This window comes from Anser anser, assembly GCF_964211835.1.
Source record: "Anser anser genome assembly, chromosome: Z".
Classification (NCBI taxonomy): domain Eukaryota; kingdom Metazoa; phylum Chordata; class Aves; order Anseriformes; family Anatidae; genus Anser; species Anser anser.
Genome location: NC_139723.1, coordinates 28,933,025 through 28,954,730, shown reverse-complemented (window position 1 = coordinate 28,954,730; position 21,706 = coordinate 28,933,025). Strand labels below are relative to the sequence as shown.

General features: G+C 36.2%; 1 protein-coding gene across 2 annotated transcripts in view; it reads right to left on the bottom strand.

Moving 5' to 3' along the window:
• Positions 1-21,706, bottom strand: part of WDR36 (WD repeat domain 36) — a 32,551-nt gene that overhangs the window by 6,050 nt on the left and 4,795 nt on the right. For both annotated transcript variants that reach the window (XM_083816090.1, XM_083816091.1), the window contains 14 exons: positions 21,008-21,140; positions 19,366-19,420; positions 18,399-18,531; positions 16,592-16,767; positions 15,903-16,023; positions 13,524-13,589; positions 12,467-12,550; positions 10,816-10,970; positions 9,572-9,686; positions 8,099-8,264; positions 7,718-7,826; positions 6,893-6,972; positions 2,374-2,481; positions 1,170-1,267 (listed from right to left, as the gene is read on the bottom strand). In XM_083816090.1, coding sequence (XP_083672216.1) covers positions 1,170-1,267; positions 2,374-2,481; positions 6,893-6,972; positions 7,718-7,826; positions 8,099-8,264; positions 9,572-9,686; positions 10,816-10,970; positions 12,467-12,550; positions 13,524-13,589; positions 15,903-16,023; positions 16,592-16,767; positions 18,399-18,531; positions 19,366-19,420; positions 21,008-21,140 — 1,599 coding nt within the window. The remainder of the gene's footprint in view (positions 1-1,169; positions 1,268-2,373; positions 2,482-6,892; positions 6,973-7,717; positions 7,827-8,098; positions 8,265-9,571; positions 9,687-10,815; positions 10,971-12,466; positions 12,551-13,523; positions 13,590-15,902; positions 16,024-16,591; positions 16,768-18,398; positions 18,532-19,365; positions 19,421-21,007; positions 21,141-21,706) is intronic.

Sequence of the window (21,706 nt, the reverse complement as noted above, 5' to 3'; positions counted from 1 at the left end):
TGAAAATAAAAACACAATTGTTTCTTTCACTTTTTGTTTTAAGCATGCATACAGGAGCTAGATATATGGGTGCTAGTGTAACAAATTGCTGACAAGCCACAGAAACAAACTTTGTCAACCCAGTGAAATACTAAGTTGAGAACAATTATGGCTAAAATGTAGAACTGGATAGACAAAATTTTAAAGACTGACAAGATAAATCTGCAAGAAAATGCCTTCACTTTCTACTTTCTTTTTGCACAGTACTACATGGCTGAAAACATCAATGTGATAGAAAAGCCTAAAGGCATAAAGGAAAATGAAACAAAAGCTTTGAGCATCCAAACAAAAAACTTACACTAGCTGAAGACAAAAAGTGAATTCAAGCGTTCAGCCAGAATCAGTTCACAGATTAAAACATTAAAAAATTTGGTGCAAAATCCCATTTTCCTAATTCAAGTATCTGAAATAAGTATGTGCTTAATGAAGCACTTAACAGAGAGTGGGGGTTCGTTGCTCTTTTGTGCAGTCAATAGCTAGGTGTGTCTCTCCTCCTGACAGAGACCAAAATGTATGTATACTCAGCCTTAGGAGAACTGCAAAATTTAGCAGACAAGATCTCCATCTAGAGGCCTTCAACACAACTATTTCTACTAAATGTGTTAAAAATCCAGCATAGGCCTTTTTTTACACTAGAAAACCAACACAGGAACGTGGTATGTGAGCTGAACCCAGTCCTGTTGCCAGCGTGATAACATACAGCACAAAGTACCATGGCATAAATGCAGACGAAAACATTGGAGGAAAGGGGAACAAACAACAACCTCCTTCCTGCTGCCAAGCAGTAGTATTTATTTCAAAATGCTCACGGATGTCACAATTGAAGGTACTTAACAGCAGTCTGGGCTTAAAAAAAGCAAGAAAATAGCACAAGCTCTCTTATTACCTACAAAATCTACTTAAATAAGTGGAAATAATCACAATGTAATTATGTATGTCTGAATGTAGAAACATTAACAGATTTTAGTAAGTAATATTAGCATACAAAGAGTATGCCAAAGAATGCCAAAAATTATAGAAACAATAGGAAAAGTTCAGAAACAGAATGTTAAGGCGCACTAAGTTTTCACCGAGGAAACGAAAAGTGTCTTCTATTTGAAATTCATCAAACTTAATGTATTCAAGATTACCTTGCAGAGGGCAAGTGCCAGGGAGTGTCACCATAGAAGGTTCATAGTCTGCTGGAAGGGGCCGTAAAGAAACAAGTGAATACAGAGAACGGTTTGACCTGGAAAATAAGACAGCCACTTTTAAAGCAAGTTTCATGTGAATGGGAACAAGCATTTTAGACAGAATTCTACTGCAGTCTAATACTACTGCACTTTGACTATTCACCAGATTCTATTCAAGATGAGGAAAATTTATTTATTAGATAAACACAAAATGGTATGTGATGATACACATTGTCAAAATGTCTGAAACTATGGCAATATGAAATGAAATTACTTCAGGTACTGACAATTTCTGTATTATTTATTTGAAATGGCAAAATTACCTAAAAAACTTGCTTGTACTTAGTATGTGCAATATATTATGCAAATATAAATGAACATCTTGCTTTCACATAATTTCAGAGTAGTACATTTAGCAAATGTTCTTTGAATTTGGAACCTGCACACAAGCAATTCTGACAATGACTTTCTGTCAATACAAACTAGGAATAAATAAGAAAACATTTGCCATTATTCACAATAAAGCACTTTTACTTAAACACAGAAAGGTCTAACAAGTGAACACCTCTCAGGTAAAACTACAGCCAAAGAAGATAGATCTATCTGCCAAAGAAAGAAGAAAAAACAACCACAACAAATGTATTAAATGGTCTGTTACGTTAGTCCTAGATCTAACCAGCCATTTGTTTTAAATCTCTATAAAAATGAACTAAAATAAATTTTTATACCTGTGCTGATCTATCAATAATAAACAAACAATCATAATCTCCAAATTCTACCAAGATGTCTCAGACAACGTTGTATACTAGGAGAAGAAAACTAGTCCTTCGGATAGTGACACTGCATGACACTGACATTTAAAAGGGGCAGAAAAAAAGTAGAGAAGAGCCAAGGAAAAACTTTAGGAATGGCATACCAGGAATTCTTTAGAATAAGAAACGGAAAAAAAAAAGACTATTTAATTATCAGAGTATCTTAACAACGAGAGATTTAAAGATTTATAGATCACAACAGTGGAGAATACCTCACTCTTTTAGAAACTAATATAAAAAAACTCTTGAGATGATACTTTGTAGAACAATCATATACTTGCCATGAAGATGTTATAAGAATTCCTCCCCACTTGAAGTTCTATGCAGAAATAGTTATGTTACATACTCACCACAAATAAATTCCAAGATCATCCACATGTGCTGAAGCTAGAAAATCTCCTGTAGGAGACATAGTAAGACTCACTGCTGCAGAGTCTAGCAGAAAGCAATCTATGAGGCTAAAGAGAGAAGAGAACAAAGAAAACCTGAACAAAATAAACTTTTTTTCCTGTACATATCTGAATTACAGCACAAACAGGACTGAATGCAATCAGGACACTGGAAGCACATATGCCAGCACATTAGAAGCATTCAAATACAATACAAACAAACTTAGCAAATGAATGGCACTGGGCAACAAGCCATGTACCTCTATAATTTTTTTTTGATACCAGCTACAGGTGGAATACTTATGCTACCTCCTTACACACCCATATTTTGTGGAAAATATGCTGAACCATCTGTACACATTAATTTCCTTAGATCTAATGCTAACGTTTTCAGCGGCAGTAAGTTTCATACTTCCAGTCAGCCCCATGCTGGTCTAAACTCATCTTTTAGTTCTCTGACATTAGTTGTCAATCCTCTCTCTTCAGATACTTCATAAGCACACCTGATTAAAACTAGGGTCTAATGTCCCTAAAGTACAGAACGAACTGTACCCTGCAAAATTTGATCATTTTCAGTATTTCCTCTTGACAGTACACGAACTTTTACATGATATATATTGTTTCTTGATCATTCTTTTTACTATTACAGAAAACTTAAAAGTAATTGAATATGACAAGTAGCTCATTGACAGAAACAATAAAAACTGAATGGAAAGCATGAATGAAAGATTGCTCTTTACAGACAAAAACCAAAAGTAAAGTGAGAATCAATGACGGCAGCTAGTTCCACAAATCTGTTCTGTTCACAGAAATATATTAATGTAAAAGAGCAGTTTAAAATGTAAAATCTTGGGAGCACATCTTTTCTTAGGTACTCAATACTTTTACACAGGTTTGATGAATCAAGTTTAGAAATCCACTTTTGTACCTTCAATAGAACTTTTAATTTCATTTGCATGCTGCTAGAAACACATTACAAGTAAAAAGTTAATCAGGTAGGAGCCACATAATGCACTACTTCTGACAAAATATACAAACACTAAACTAGTTAAGTGCTAGAACATGTATCAGTGAGTGTAAAATGGCTGGAAGATTTACCATAAATGCTGCTTTTAGTTGTAAATCCATCCTTTTACCACAATCTTTATCAGTAGCTGAGAATTATTGTTCAATAAAGTAGCCATAAGAAACAAATAAAAAGCAGAAGTAACAATAAATTTAATCAAGTCTTCCTTACCTATGGAATTTAAGCCATGATTAAAATTACAGAGTCAAGAAAAAAAATCTGTCCATCTTGGAAGGGTAATGTGAGACATGCCCATGATTTTCACACAAAATGTGTCTATGCAAGGTGTACTGCAGAAAGAAAACTGAGTAACACCAAGGTTCCTGCTTGTAAGCACCTCTACATAAATTGGTAATTTTTCCCCAATTCTCATAAAGCCCTACATAAACAAGCATTAACAGTTAAGCTGCATTCTCAAGTAAGAACAGATGCTCAATAAGTAAATGGTATGACATATATTAAAGTCAGTAGGTATTTTTGTAACTTAAGACTTTGTCATGTTAATCATGTTTTTGTATTAGTCATGTTAATCATTTTCTATCTTTTCAATATCAAAACTCAATCTTTAGAATGCACAGTTTATAATTCCATTCTTCTACTGAGCAGCACACATGCTACAGTAGAAGTAAAACAAGCATCTGACTTGATATTAAGAGCTGTTCCTTTTCAATATATTCCTCAGCCTACAGTTACAGGAAAACCTTTTCTTAAAATAAAATTTTAAGAACATTAAATTTTTATTTGAGGAAAATTTGTAAATCTAATCATTTTCAAAATCAGTGTGTGTCATATACCTGTCTGATTTCAGCTTCATCAGAACTTCTTGCAGTTCTGAAGCAAAACTTATCATATGTTAAAATGAACGTAAGTGAGAACGGGCTTCTATTCAGAAAATGAAATAGATTAATACTTCAGCATATCAGAAAGCCTTCACTTTAAGCAATCTCTTTCCATTTAGATTATGGAGCTACTTCCAGAAAAATTCACACTTATTCATACTTAAATGACAACTCCCGACTTCATCATATCTTCAAGGCATCGCTAATCTGTATTCCCCAAAAAAAGGCACAGAACCCAGTCCACATGGGTGACTTTGATTACTTGGACATTCGTTTGGAAAATAACATAGTGTTGAACAAGTTGTCTGTCTGGTTCTTGGAATGTACTGAAGACTACTTCTTGCCAGTAATGCTGGACATGACTAGGAACAGTACACCACTCTATTTACCGCTCACAAACCAAGATGACTTATTATTCAAGGTTATTCAAGAACAGTGTCCTGGAGGCAGAAGAACCATCCATCCCTGACAATGGGAAAGGAAGAAGGCAGAACAAGAGACCGTCCTGGTTTAATGACCAGCTTTTGGGTATACTTAAATGGAAAAGAAGAATACCAGCTATGGAAAGGTAGCCAAATACTCATTAAGGACAAGAGCCTTGCTAGGATATGCAGAGATGCAGTCAGAAAGGTTAAGGCTCCACAAGAAATGAAACTGGCTGAAGATGTCAAGAAGAACAAGGGTCCTTCAGATACATGAACAGTAATTAGAAACACAAGAAAGACACAGGCCCGTTACTAAATATTGCAGGGGAACTACTTACAAATAATACTGTCAAATCAGAGGTTCTCAATACCTTCTTCACCTGTCTTTACTGGCGTAGCTGGACCCAGATCTCAGGAGGAAAGAGCTATGACTACTACTCATGTGTTGACCCACCAGCAGTGTAGGAAGGGCTGGTCTCTGGCCTCTAGAAAGGGCTAAACTCACATAAACCTACAGGCCCAGATGGAATCCACCCCAGGGTTTTAAGAAAAGTGACTGACATTGTTGCAATACCTGTCTATGATCTTTGGAAAGTGGAAATCAGAGGATGTCCTTGATGACCAGAAGATGGCAAATGCCACATATCCACACGAAGGGCCCAAAAGAGGGCCCAGGAAAGTATGTGCCCTCTTACATGTCTTACTGCAGTCCCTGGGAAAGTAAATAAATGAGTCCTCCTAGGAACTGTTGCAAGCCAATTGAAGCAGGTGACTGGGAAAAAACAACACAGATTTAGATTTACCAAAGGCAAATCATGCCTGACTAACCTGGCCACCTCCTACAACAAAGTAACGAACAGTGGATATTAATTACCTGGACTTCAGCAAAGCACTCAACAACGTTTACCACAGCCTTCTAGCCAAACTGGCAAGATACAGACTTGGCCGGGTGGTCTGTGAGACAGGTAGGAAATTGGCCAACAGGCTACAATCAGAATGTGATGATCAATGATTGTAGGTTGGGTGGGCAGCCTGTCACAAGCCACATCCCCCAGTGATTGATTCTGGGCTCCATGCTGTTTAGAAGATAAATGATCTGGACGACAGGATTGAAAATACCTCCACCAAGTATGCTGATGACAGTAAACTAGGTGGGTGAGGTGGACCTCTCAAAATGAAGAGCCACCTTACAGAGAGACCTGGACAGACTGCAATAGTAGGCAAGCAAGAACTGTCTGAAGTTTAATGAAAGTGCAAGGTCTTGCATGTGGAATGACATAACCAAAGATCCCAAAACAGGTTAGGATCTATGTGGCTGAAGAGCAGGGTTGCTGAAAGGGATCTGGGAGTCCTGGCAGACATCAAGCTGAGCACGAGTCAGCAGTGTGCTGCTACAGCAACAAAGGCAAACTGGATCAGATCAGGCTGCATTTGCAGTGGCACCATTAGCAGAGATAGAGATGTGATCATACCACTCTACTCAGTCCTTCTCAGGCTGCCCCTGGAGTACTGTGCCCAGTTCTGGTTCCAACAATTCAAAAAAGATGCAGACAGACTGGAGAAGGTCCAAAGGAAGGCTATGGATATGACCAAAGGACTGGAGCACTTGACCTTTGAGTAAAGGGAAAGAAAAAGGTCTTTCTACCCTGGAGAAAGGAAGGCTCTAGGGGACCTCACTCCAGTACTTAGAGAGGCTAGGAAGAAGATGAAGTCTCTCCCTTTGTACAGAGCCACATGAAGAAGACAAGGGGCAAAAGATACAAGTGGCACCAGGAGATGTTTTGTCTTGATGGATGACAAATTTTTAATAGTGAGAACAGTCAATGTAACAACCTCCCCAGGGAGTCACCATTGCCGTAGATTTTCAAGATGCAACTGGTCAGGGTGCTAAATTATCCCATCTAGGCTACCTTTTCCATGAAAGCTAGGATCTTACAAGGTCATTTCCAACCTGAGCTGTTCTACAATTCTATTACTGCTAGCACTGCACATAATTAACATACTGGATACTGTGCTCATTCCCCACGTATAACTTTGAGTATCATATAGTACAGTTTGGTGACATAAACAATCAAGAATGACTTTTTACCATTTAAGAGACAGAAAGCAAACTATAAAAAGTTTTGCTATAGCTTTTTCAACTGACTCACCATCCGGATGGAAGGTCCCAAGTCTTAATGGTACAGTCCATTGACGAAGTTATTAGCCAGCGACCATCAGGACTGAAAGTCTAAAATAAAATACTAAATTTAAGGCCACAACTGACAAGTGAGGAAGTTCTCTCTTACACAGTTGAAGATTAGATTGCTCCCTAAGATCATGACGAAATAGTCTGGCCAAAGAACAAAACTGACACACCTTATTAAGAGAGAAAAGGACAAAAATAGAAGCTATTTCAAAACAAGTCTAAATATACTGACACAGGTTACATATGGCTTTAAGTGAAAGCATTTTGGTCCTTATTTTTACGTTAATGACAGAAAACACTTAGTACAAAACTGAAGAAATCAAATACTTCCTTGCACTAAAAACTAAATCAGAAGCTAAAAATAAAGTATTTCCGTGAACACTACAAAGCACAACTACACAAGATGTAAATGAGGAAATATCAGTGTGTTGTATAATCTCAGATCTGTTCATAGTATGTATTTACCTGGTTTATTTTTTGTACATGCGCAGTTCAGGACTGTAGCAGAATGTTATGCTCAACTTGACTTTCATTATTTCTAATGCTTTATTTTGTTAAACCCAAAATTAGCTTCTTGGAAGGCTATAGTAAAACCCCAAACTACATTAAAAATACATTGCCATTTGAACATGATAGATTTTAACTTGAAAACGAATGTGGCCAAACTATTTCACTGTTCATCACTGAATATAATAATCAGTGACTGAATATATGTAAAGAATTCCATCGTCTTTAAAATGAATTTAGCACATGCATACGTCACCTATTACAGTGAGTTAACAATTACCATGTCATTAATCCGTCCATGGTGTCCTGAGAACTTCCTGACAATCTTCCTGGTTTCTATATCGAAAACACTAATACTGAAGTCATCAAAGGCAATTCCCAGAATACCACTGCCAAGAATAAGTAGCACATATGATCATGAATACTCAGAGATTAAAAAAAGGAAAACATCAATAACCTTGCTCCAAAAATATCGTTATCCTGAAATAATCTCAGAGAAACCAATTTACACACTCCTTCAGACTAGTACTACATCTTGGACAACTAGCAGTCTGTTGCACTTCAAGCACCAAAAACTTAAACTTCATTAGAAAATTTGTCATCCTATACTTTTATATGTACAGCAAAACAATACGCATATGAAATAGCTTTAGTTTCTTACCTGTCTCTGTGAAGCAGAATTCCACTTGGAGAAGATGAAAGATCAGTGGAGTGAACTAGATCTTTAGTTTTGAATTTCCAAAATTTAATTAACCCTTCACTACCAGCTGTGATTGTCAGCTGGTTTAATCCATCCACTGCTAACCCCCTTACGGACCCCTCATGTGCTGCAAATTAAGGGGAAAAAGAAAGTTTTATTTCAGACTTGAAACACAGTTTAGAAATCAGCATACTGCTGAATACTGTTCTGTTTGTCTCTGCTTAACTACATTAACTGAGCCATAAGCATGTGACAAACAATTCCAAAGTGACCTGACAAGACTAGTTGAATTTTAAAGTCTTTGTTTATTTTATCAGTACAGAAACCAAATACACAAAACCAACTTGTATTCAAGTAAGCATCTAGGAATACATAAGAATTCAAATAACAACAACAAAGTTGTGCATAGTTGAAGCTGAAGATTAGGTTTTCAATTTAGGAGGCTTTTTTGAACATTCAACTTAAGGGACTTTTTTTTTGTATCATTTAAGGATTTTTTTCCAAGGAACTTGACCACTTCACACAGAATTTACAGCTTCAGATCTTGCACAAAGTCTGTTTGTTCCCCCCCCCCCCCCCCGACAACTTTACACTGCATTGTAAAGATAAGCCATAGCTCCTCTGTTTTTAGATAAATTTTATTTCTTACTCTATGCCTATGGTTTACTGGCCATAATCAAACTTAAAGAATTGATCCCACTACCAAGGTATAATGATATTATAAGAAACCACTTCAGATTTCCCAAGTTAGATGGCTTTTAGAATCCCATCAAAGTTTAAAAGTTCATCAGGACTCTTTGTTTCTACAACCAAAAACATCAGACTATAAGGGCCCTACTATAAATTGCAGATTTACAAAGCAGCAGCAAATATACACAACATGAAATATATGTGCACAACCACTAGAAGGAAATGAACACCATTATTCACATAAAGTCCTAAGTTTGCAGCAGGGTAATCTGATAAAAAGTATTTGCAAAGAACTGGAATTGCTTAGGATTTCCATTTCCTGAGTATATAAAGTACTCTTTCATTTATAAGCAGGCCACACGAAACATGTGAAACTACCTCAGAGAAAGAACAGCGTAACAAGAAGTATAATAACAAGTACTGGATATGTGAATATCTCAAAAGACAGCTGAGACCCCAGGGTCGCATTTTAGTGCTAAACATATTGGTAACCGACAAATTTATGTTGATTAAAATGAAATAGATGCTAATGTCACAGCTATTAAAAGTAAGGGGGATAATGTCCTGCAGAGTAGGTCTCAAATTACTTCTGATTATAGTACAAGCTAGGACAGTATAGGGTAGTTACAGAAATGGAAAGGATTCATTCCCAAATTCAACTCGGGAAGTATGTTAGATTCCTCATATGACAGAATACTAAATCGCTGCTGTTCTGTTAAGAGTCAATATTTTAGAAATTCCTACCTCTTTCTTTGCCATAGCACCCTCTGTGAAGGCCAGACTGCATGTTATATACATCTACCCGTCCTGTTGACATCCCAATTACAGCGAAGTTCCCACAGCTGGTAATGTCAACAGCCTTTGAGGGGGAAAAAAACAATTATGAAAACAATTCTTAAAATGTATATCTAGTTAGCAAAATTGTTAGAAGATAACTAATGTATAATAGGAATGCAAAATACTGTATGGTTTTATTAAACTTCAAGGAAAGTTCCATGGAATGAACAACAGATCACATCTCTAAACAGTGGAGAGGAAATACTAAAATAAACCAATCTGCAATAAGTAAATAAGGCAGCGAATGCTTATGAAGGATAATGAAATACTGACTTGGTGACGTTCTCATTCAGAAATATACCTAGTAACATCAAAGTTGTAATCTAAATGAGTAACTTAAATAATCAAGGAAGGCATCCATGATTTCAGTACCTAACATATGGACCAAGCATACCTACTGCCACTCTGTTTGAATACCAGTACTGCCGATGGCACGCCAAAACAGGCTAAATTCACACAGAGCTTAAGTAGTGAGAAACAATGGTCTAATGTCTTTAGAAAGACAAAGAATCTGTTAGGAGAAAGCAGGTATTTACAGCTGAACTCATCTACCACTTAAATGCTACGCATAATGTCATAAAAACAAAATTTACCCTAAGATAAATCAGTACTATGAACACATAGCATATGAACTACATGTGCCACAGAAAGTACTTGTATTGAAAACTGGTAAACCCTCAGTAAACATTTATATATCTTTTATTGACTGCTTGACTTTCATGGTGGCCAGTTCAAGTTGCAAAGCATTTTAAAGAGACTATCCTGTCTGCAATTTGAAAATACACTTTTCTACATTGCCAGGAAAAGAAAAGTGTCTTCAGCAATTTGCATTCACAGCAGAAGTATATCAAAGGCATACAGTCAAATCTAAGTCATTATGAGAAAATATTGGTAAATATAAACCATTTAACCATCTGAATTTGAAAAACTGAATCTTCAGTTAGACTGTATGCTTAAAGAAAAAAATGCATATGCAGCATTTCTCTTAATAACATTGCAAAACAGTTAGCAGGACACACTAAGCAATCAGAAAGAACTCCGCAAAGCAACTAAAACACCTCTAGACAGTGCTTTTTCATTATAAATATTGCTTCTGTACAAAATCAAAACAGCATATACCATAATACTGATATTATCCTAAATACACTTACTGTTGCATATATATCAACAGGCTTGTTTTTGCTAAATTCTTCTGGCCTCAGTTTATGAATTCCCATAGAAGTTTTCTGATAGTTCCAGGTTGTACAGGTTATATACCCTTGATGACAGGCAACAATACCATCCCAGTCACTTTGATGTGCCACTTCTGCAATGCAACACACACATTCGTTTCAGAAACAAGCATTCAATCAAATAAGCATTTTCTGATATCATAAGAATTAATATTTTGAAATACCCTTAGGCAAAACGGTTTACATTTAGTGTTCTTGCTAGACAGATAAAGGGTTATCATTTAGAAAAAAACGCCTGGCAAACTGTTGTGCATATGCTATTAAAACTAAAATACTAACAAAACCACACACATTTTTCTGGATTGTCACATTTCACATCTTTATATATTTGAGTCTATGTGGTTTGAAAAGCATATTTAAACATAAATGGTTTTGGTTAAACTGTTCAAGCTGTACCTATTTCCAGATGAGTATCCTAACATTTTCTTAATCTGCTGAAGCAGCAAAAGACACTAGTTTAACCACTTAGAGGAGGGTTTAAGAGCTACCTCTACGTCACATAGTGAAAGTTTTTTCTGTGTTTGTGGAAAAACCTTTATTCTAAAACTTATTTGTTATGGTAACAAAGTTCTGATAATATGATCAATCATATGGACTTCTAAATAACAAGTAAATTTGCATTTTTTTCCTGGAATTAATACGTGAAAAAAACTTTTTAGATCTTGAAATTGAGTAATTCTAGAACTTTAAAGAATAAAGTAACCAGGAACAAGCCAGTTCACCCTAGCAATGGAAGACAATATAGCAACAAAGAAGCAACACTAAGCAAAATGTACTTTAATCAGTGTTTTCTTGTGCCCCCAAACATACCTAAGGTACTTCTGATACCTTAAGCCTAATACCTTAATAACTTAAGCAAGCAGAACATCTAACATACATTTAAAAAAATGCACACACACATCTACATCTTTCTGCAACAAGTACATATCATTGAATTGTGCAAAATGTAACTACTATATTTAGTAAGAGGGCTACACAAAGCTGTAAATTCAAACCTCTCAAAACACAAAACACTGAACCATGGTTGGAAGGCAAAAGAATAGCTGCATTTAAGATAAAAACCTGAAATCTGAAAAGGAGGTGCTTCATTTGAAGAAATGAATTTTGATAAAGCAAATATAACTGCAATTCCACTTCAAAAGTTAGGTTCATTGAATCACAAATGAACTGAATAACTGAAATTTTACTTTGAAAACTGAGAGAAACTGGCAGATCAAAAAATCAGCTGCTACAACTAAGCATTCTTTAGCTGACAGATCTTCCTGCTGGTTCTCCAACCTCAAGTACCACAAATGCCAGAAGATACTGGCTCTCATGTTGGAGATTTGCAAGCCAACAGCAGGTTGACCCTGAAGATGTTTGAAATGAAATGCTCTTTTTTGAATTAAGAATGGAATTTAGCAGGTAAAATGTCATTTTAAACTGTCATTCTATTGCTCATGAAGGGCCATAATCTCAGTAATTTCTTCTCAAAACAGCACAATCTTTCAATACACTTGTGTCTTTAAAAGGGTTAAAAGATAAGATGAAGATGGGACAAGTTCTATCATATATCACACGGACTACTTACCTGAAGCAAAGGCTGTAATTGGTGGAAGTGCCATTGTATCATGCTGAAGACCCTTCTTTTTTGATTTCTTTTTGTTAATTGAACCTTAAAATAAAAAAAGCAAGTGTCTCAATCTCACGATCTGAGCTCATTGGTTTAAAATAGATTATTTACTACATGTAAAGTTCCTATAAAACTTTGAAAATTTTGACTTACATTTACACAGCACTGACATTCTGCAGAGTCTGAAAAGCTAAGAAGATTAACAGAGTTCCTGTCAAAATTTATGTGATGCTGAGCTAATTGTTACCCTAATATATTCACAGACATACTACTCAACTCATTTGTTCTGGGATGTTGTGCTGACATCCTCAGGCAGAGATCCACCATGACAGCTAAAGGTGTGGTCATAGAGACATGACTATATAAAGCAGTATACAACACCCAGTCATTTGAATATCCACAGACTCAGGAATTTTAATTTATGCCCAAAGGATATAACCAATCAACTAATCTGTGTCTGTCTATTTAAATATGTATAAAACCATATACAGAAATTTAAAAATAAGAATTATCTCAGTCTGTCTGAGCCTCACACTACAGGAACAATGAAAATATCCCTTAAACATGGCAGTGTGTAGATGATGTTTTTTTTTAAATGACACTCTACAATAAATCAAAGAAACTGAAGCTGAGAAATCTGAATGAACTGTATTAATTTAGCCTATTAAACAGAAAAGGAAAATGAATGGGGGAAAAGGAGTTAAAATGAAACACGAAAAATGTCACTTAACGATTTATATATTTTTAATACAAAAATCATGCCCAATGCTTCCCACAGTGAAATAATACTCCTTGTAGGCTACATAAATTACTCTTCCAAGTATTTAACCGGCCAAACACTTCTGAGAGTTTTATTTATACATCAGGAGGACTGAGTTTGAAGAGCAGATGAGGTGAATAATTTTCATATAATAGTTAAAGTGAAAACAAGACCTACCTAACGCTGTGACACCTGTTTACATAAATACTTTTGCAGTTTTTTCATCAATATTGGTACTTTCACTGAAATACTTACCACGTCCTAAACTTTTATTGAATCTTTCATGCACTGTTGAAAAAGACTGCAACGTTCCATCTTGACCTGACAAAACATTAGCAGAAATCACCGAAGGGTGAAAACGAACCAACTTTCTATTTACTCATAAACTATCTGAACAAGAAAAGCAGAAGATAAACTCTCAGAAATCTCAGAACACCATAATAATTTAATAAAAATTCTCATCTAAGAAAAAATACAGGTAAATTCTAAGTACTGGAATTAATGAAGCCCAGTTTTTCTATGGCCTATATTCCAATTCCTACTACTTTACACATGCAGAAAATGACCGATTTTTTTTTTTTAATTATCTTCTCCATGTTCAATTACTCTGTCCCCTACTTTCTCCACCACAATATCTAGCTGTTCCCAGCTTCTTATCATTGCTACTGTATATAGACTATGTTCTTCAAGTAACTTCATAGTATCTCCCTAACTTTCCCATAACTATACACTGCTCTCACCAACTACAATATTCTTTTCTTTTTCTCTCTCTACCTAAGACATGCCATAGCTGGCTAAGAACTACACCGAAGTTAACCAAACACAAATGGTAAAGGCTGAGTTCCCCATCTCTCCTGCAAACCAGGACACTAACGGGGCTTCCCTGCTCTATATAGTGTCCACTGTTCACAGTACTTAGAGGATTTTAATTTAACAGAGGGACAGAAGACTCAAATTTGAAACTGTCAAACAGATCCAAACACTGTTTGGACCTGACAAGGTAGAATCAGAAACTAACAGAAAATGTAATTGTACAACACATGTAAAATCAAAGGCACTATATTTGAAGGTCAGAGGAATCACAGAACATGATTATCAGGAAAAGAAGTAAGGAAACAGAAAATTATTCAAAGTGAACTTAAAGAATCTGAAAGACATTGGAACACAGAACTCAAGCACCTTTACTTGTATATTGTGGAAGGAGTAACAAAAAGCCTCTGTAAGGCTGAAAAATTCAGAGGCAGTACACTGTAAAGAAAAAAGATTCTTTTGCATAGGAGCCAGGACAAACATACTGGGAACTGGGAACAACATCAAGCAGGATGAAGCCATGGACATTAGTGATTTTTTATTGTTTATTTGTAGGGATGCCTGTCTAGAGAAAACAGTAGCACCTGAAAGGCACTGCAATCTCATTTTTGTTGCATGAAGTTTTATCACTGGTTCAGAAAGGAATGTAGAGAGTCAGTCCCTTTACACTGCAGAAAAATCAGATCTCGAAGCTTGAGACCTCAGAACTTGCCTGTGTGTTCACTGCATATTTTTCAGTACAGTTAACAAAGCAGTGAACTACAATAACAAACTTGAGGATTTGTTAAGCAATGCAATTGTTACCGTGGCTAGTCTGGACTGAGCTGAACTACAGTCAGGTAACTAGCTACTTGAGTCCAAGTTACGTAGTTGAACAACCAGCAAGAGATTTTAGCACAGAATGGTTGAGGTTGGAAGGAACCTCCAGAAGTCACCTTGTCCACCCACCCTGCTCAAGCAGGGCCACCTAGAGCAGGCTGCCTAAGACCACGTCCAGGTGGCTTCTACAGATCTCCAAGGGAGACCCCACAACATTTCTGGGCAACCTGTTCCAGTGCTCGGTCACCTATACAGTAAAGAAGTCCTTCCTGATGTTTAGATTGAAGCTCCTGAGCTCCAGTTTGAGCCCCCTTCTCCTTTCTTGGAGAAACAGTCCCAGTTGTGCCAGCCTCTCCTCACAGAAGAGGTGCTCCTGTCCCTGAATCATCTTTGTGGCTCTATGTTGGACTCTTCGAGGATGTTGTTGTCCCTCTTATACAGTGTGGGCCAGAGGTGGTATACCAGTGTATTGCTGGGCCATATTAATGTAACATTCATCAAAATGTAATGTTTTCAAGTGTTGCTCATGCAGACAATTTAATTATTGCAGAGCGATTAAAGATTAACTGAAGTCTCTCTTATTCCATTTTTGAAGTGCTCTGGGCCACAAAACTATCTGAACTAGACCATTAAGGAAATTAAGGACTATTAATTGATTCTAAATATGTTAGTTTCTAAGGAAGGGTAGTCACAAACTTTTTACATTAATATCTTGGTACCAAGTGACCTTGGCAAGATATAATCCAGATACAACTAAACTGTAACAAATTACAAAGAAGTCATAAACCACAACACTTGCTCAAACTTGGGAAAAGTGGAGTGGCCCCTGTAAGTTATAAAATGCATTGTTTCCTATGTTTTTCCTCTGCTACAGTTTCATGTGTTTCATAACTAAGTTTTATCCATAATATCTGTTACATTTATTTGTTTTATTGATATAAGCTCAGGATGTTTTCCTTATAACAACAGGAAGTCAGATTGAAGAATAAGAATGAGAATTCATACCTGCACTGAGAATTTGCTCTCCGTTTTGTCCATGGTATCTGATTTTTGTTGGCGGTGCACTATGTCCCATTCGACTTCTCAATACACGACCTGTGCCACCAGGTCCATCAAAAATCCACACCTGCCTCCCCAAGAAAAGCAGAAAAATGAAGGTGTTGAACATTGCAGTGACAACAACTAAAATTCTTGGCAGTGGAACAGGGTAAACTGAAAGCTGGTACAGCAAACCTCACATACTGGCTTTCACATTTGACACTAAAACTCTGGAGGTTTAAAACACAGCAGCAAATTGCTCTCCACTGTTCATTATGCCCCTCCACCAGATCAAAGAATGCAAAACACAAGGGACATTTATCAACTACAACAGTTCAAAACACAGAATATTACATAAAAACTGAAACAGATAAAGGCTTAAGTTAGTAACTGTGGTTTGGGATGTGTGGATCCAAAGCTTTATTCTTCAAGGTTACCACGAAGCAATCGTGGAAGCTAGATCATGGCAGCAAAACCTTAAGCTGCTCCACTAACAAATTGGCTGAGAGCTAGCAAGTTCAGTAATTTGAGTTTCATTATATTTGTTTCGTTTGTAAACTGCTACTTTAAACTAGAGTACACATTATCACTTCAGAGGATTGTAGGAGAAAAAAAACAACACATAACAGCAAAGAGCAGTAGCTATTATAACTTACCCTTATAGCATTATCAGCACCATTAGTAATAAGAAGTGGCTCTCCAGGGACAAATGACATACCAGCTATCGCTGTGGAATGGGCATTTCGCATTTGACTAATAAGTTTCTTCTCTTCTAGATCCCACAAAGCAATGTGTCCAACAGGGCTACCAGCTGCCATTACTGGGTGTCCATCTGCTCAAACAAAATTTAAGAGGTTTGCTTCTTGACATTCAGTTCATCAGTTCCTTACCAACTTTGTACATCTTAAAACTGATGAAAAAAAAAAAAGATCAAAACCAAAGGAGAAAAAATCATTAGCAAGATATGGTGTTTTTATCTGAAACATCCTAATATTTCAAACTGAAACTACATAAAGGTGACTTATAATGATTATAGAACCAAATATATCTAAGTTCAGCAACCAAGGCTGGAAAGCCCACAGGACCTTGACCTGCAACATTTTTTAAGACATTACTTTCTATCTCAGGTTTTTCCCCGAACTTGTAAGCCTTCACACTTCAGGACGTGAAAGCCATTGTATTATCACTCTAGAAGTTGACAGTGTATATATTTAAATCCTGTTAATTTTTTGCTCAACAACTTGCAAAAATAAATTCTCTAAGCTGATTACATCTTTATCCAATCACCCTAAGTAATAATTAAAATTCTAATTTCAAGGAATTTCTAATTTTTGTTCTACTTCATGTGTCCTGTCTAATATTAAGGAAACAAATACATCACACTAACTTCTAAAAACATATGACAAATACTCTAGTAAGTATGTTTAACTCTCATAGTGTCAAGATAAAAAAAATCTGCTGTATCCTGCGTAACTGGAAACTAACCTTTTAGCTCTAATAAAATAAAAGCACGACTTCAAATTACAATTGCACACTTCATGGACAGCCAAAACAGGCCTAGAGTTTTCTTCTGTGGTATGGAAATTTCTTCACCAGTATGGGATTTGCCAACTTCATTCTCATTTAAATGAAGAACATTTCATTTAAATGAAGAACTCAAATACTGAAATAAGTATATGAATTCAAAGAACCAGGTTATACTTGCATTACATCCTAACCATAAAGACAGGAAGAGAGACAGATTAGAGAGAGATTAGAGAGAGTCTGAAGCTGCATGTTCAAGCGGGCAAGTGAAGTTATTTAACATTACTAGCATTGAGTTAAATGTCTGAAACAAAAATGATCTCTATACTTTGATCAAGTCTCTCCAGGAGCATCTCTCATCAACAGGCTTTGCACCAATGTACATGCTGTTAAGATTTGCATGTTTCTCTATTCATATGACAGACTAGATTCAGTATCACAGCCCTGTAGGCAAGATCGGTGCTACAGTAACTAGCTTGAGTATTTAGTAAGAGTTCATTGGACACACACAAAAAGAAGTGAATATAGTGTTCCCCTGAAACAGTCATTCAGTAGTCACCCAAGTATTAACATTCTAACTTGTCTTCACTGGGAGGACACTACAGAATTAAGTTTGGATAGGAACTTAGCGTACTGATTACTCTGCAGTAACTCCGATACTTGTGTACTGTGTTAGCTCTTGGCACGTAAATAACTGGCTTATTTTTCTTTAAAGAAAAGTATTGTATGCCACATCTCCTGTGCGCTGATTTAGTACATTGGAAAGTGCTATGAAATAAGCCTAATCTCTCTTACTTTTTGGTAACTTTTCTAGATTACCCACAGCCTTTGAAAACTGAAACTCTCATCCCAAACTTTGGTTCACAAATGCTTTTTCAAAACATTTTCCCAACTTCCATTTAGTTTTAGTGATTTTATATGTATTTTCAAAAGACTTACCTGTACGAAAAGATATTGCTGTGATGGGGCCCCAGTCTTGCTGAAATTTCATAAGAGTTTCATCAAACTTAATATTATGTACAATGATATGACCAGATACAAGACCAACTGCAACAACATCCACAGCTGGGGCCTGCAGGAAACATTGAAAGACAACTGGTGAAAAAAGCTTGCCACTACCATATTAATACCAGTACATACAGAACACAGCATCTAAGAACAAATAGTGTAGAAACAAAAAGGCATCTCATGAGATCCTCTATCTACATTGCCATAACCCAAATTGAGCATATAGTAAATCTAAACCAAAAAAAGAGCTGCAAGATTTTGCACCTACTCTTCACAGAATAGAACGATTCAATTTCCATAAGTTAGAACTCCTTGGAAAAACACTGCAAGTTTTCTGTATTTCTTGTAGACCATTATGCACCCTGTCACATGCATGTATTTAAAAGTTTTACACAAAAGTTTGAGAACTAAACATCATTTTCAAAGCTGTTACCAATACTTTAACCACTACCAGTAAGTTTTAATTATTTTTTATAGCTAGAAAAAATGAAACTACAAAATCTTCTACTGACTCAGCAAAACTCGCATTTTATTAACCTCTGAGGTAAAAAAAATTTAAACAGCAAGAAACTGCCAGTGTCACAAAAGTCACATGATACACCTACATCCTGCAAACAATTAGTTTCTGTGAATTAGTTATGTAATTAACTGAATAAAGACTGCAGAAGTAATGAGCACAAAATGGCTAAGATGCTAAACATGGAAAAACTGGGACTAGAGGAAGGCTATGTAATTAGCCTTCAAGTCTACCTCTTTTCATCTAATATGTTCAAGAAGGTTTTTAGTTTGACTTGAGTGAAGATAAGTCATTTTTACTGCTGCAATTTTAAATTACAGTGTTTTGTTTGCTATAGTTCACCAGTTATATAAGAAAATAAGATTAAAAAACCGTACTAACTTGTTCAAGAGTTGTGACCCCTAAGCCCCATCCTGGAAATGAATACAAGAGTTTGCTGGAAAACAGAAGATAAACCAATTATAACTTTTCAGGATTTTCCACATCAAAATGGGTGTTCTACATGCATTTACACAAAAAAGCATGCCCCTACGCACCTTTTAAGAGGAAAAAAATAATACTGATAAATAAGGTTCAGAATAAAACTTACAGTAAATTTTTATTTGAAAAAGTTAGCGTCGCGCTTTAATACTTAGAAGGCGACACAATCACATAATACGGTAGAGAGAAGACAACCCATTCTACATCAGTTGCTCCCTATGCATTTCTGCTTTAAATACGCCTCTTCAGAATTCCTAACATCAGCATAGGAAGCCAGTCTTCTTCCAAAGTAAATCCCTTACACAAAGACACTTCCTCATACTACAAGTACACCCATCTTGTTTCTTTCAAGAACATAAACGGCCAAAACATCGAGCCAAATTAGTCACACAGTACTTATTAAGGGTGAAATTATAAACACATAATTGAAAAATTATTCTATCACCAGATATTGATTATCATTCTTAAAAGAAGGCTAGCAGCCTTCTACTCCCATCCCTCACTTTCTTCTCTTGACAGAGATTATCAGTATTTCTCCTCAGTTCAACAAATTAGTTTTTATATAATTGTGCCAACGCCTATCCACAAAATGTTTTTTTTTGTTTGTTTTAGGGAACAAACAAAGGAAAACAGAAATTGCTTAACTTAGCCATGTTGTCAAAAGAGCAGTAACATGTCTATAACTTCTTCCTTAACTGTATGTGAATTTAAGACATCTAAAGAAGACCTTTAACATCTAGGATATACTGCATCTCTTTAAAGAGACCCAAAAGTAGTACAAGTGCAGACACTTGCTTTTCTGTACTTTTTAGGTTATTTCTACTTCCTGATTTATATAGCATATACTGTGTTTCCAAAACATTTGAATATGAAGCAAAAAGTTACCGGTACTTTCACTGAAAGTATATGGTACTTACAGGAATAAAACACTGGACTATGCAATTTAACACTTATTTGCAGTATGTACATTAATACATGGCAACAGTGAACCTCCCTCTAACTTTAACGAGTTAGAAAGCAGTTGATCATGGTAAGCATGAAATACTGTCATTATGGACAGTGCTCTACTGGGATACACTCAGAGACAACTACATGTCTACACACCTCTTTCTTAAGTCTAAGTATCAAACACTAATTACCTCCACACCACCTGCCAGCAGTTCCTTGGACCAGCACCAACCAGAAAAATTATGCTTGGAAAAGTTGAGGCAGGAGGCCTGAACATGCTTTTACTATCATTTTAATTATTTTCATGGGAAAGCTATGTGATTCCAAGAAACTAAAAAAAAAGTAACTTGATAAAAAGAATTCTTGAACAATCCCTGACATTCTGCAGAGACAGTAAACAACATGTAATTTGAACAACATCAGCATGCAGGGAACAGCAACATTCTTTATTCCTGGAGGCAGACCAAGTGATAACTTATGCCAAAGTGATCAGTAAAATATTCCATGTTCAAACGCTGCCACAGCTAAAAATATTAGTTGACGTATATGAAACTACCTGGAGCATGAAGTATACCTAAGATAATAAGAATCTTACTTGGATCTTATATTCCACAGCTGCAAGCCCCCTTGCTCACTCCCAAGGAGAATTTTATTCAAATAGGTGCTTGGATGCAAAATTGCAGAAACCGCAAAAGTAGCTTTATCAAAAACCACTTGAAGATACTCCTCTGCAGGAAAAAAGAAAAAAAAAAGGCAAGAAACAATGTTAGCATGGCTACCCCTGAAAATTGGCAGGCTTGTTATACCTTGGCAAATGTAAAAGGCCCAAGAACATTTATTCTGCACAAATCCGGTAATTGCCGTTTCTTCCATTAAAGGATTAGTTACTCTGTAACAGGACAGGCTAAACTTGTTTACTTTATAACATCTGTTTGCTTGAAGGTATGTTTTTTTTTCCCCTATGAGCCTACCTAGCACAACAATGCTGGCAGAGCTGTAGTGATTTGTATCTCTGCAGGATTCAGGCTCCTGCCTGAGCAAAACACCTCACTTGATTACCATACCTTTAGTTTGTTATAGCAACTTCAAATCACTATAGTCTGTTTGCAGTCACTTGGAGAGCTAGCATGCAGGGAATGACATTGGCTAACATCAGTCTGAGAATACTTTCTAAAGAAAAAAACCTCAGGCCACTGAAACAGGATTCCATAAGGCACTATTCACTGGCACAAGAAGATGCTGACACAATCACAAGATTATTAGCGAGAAGTTACTCTTACACAGACTGATAAAC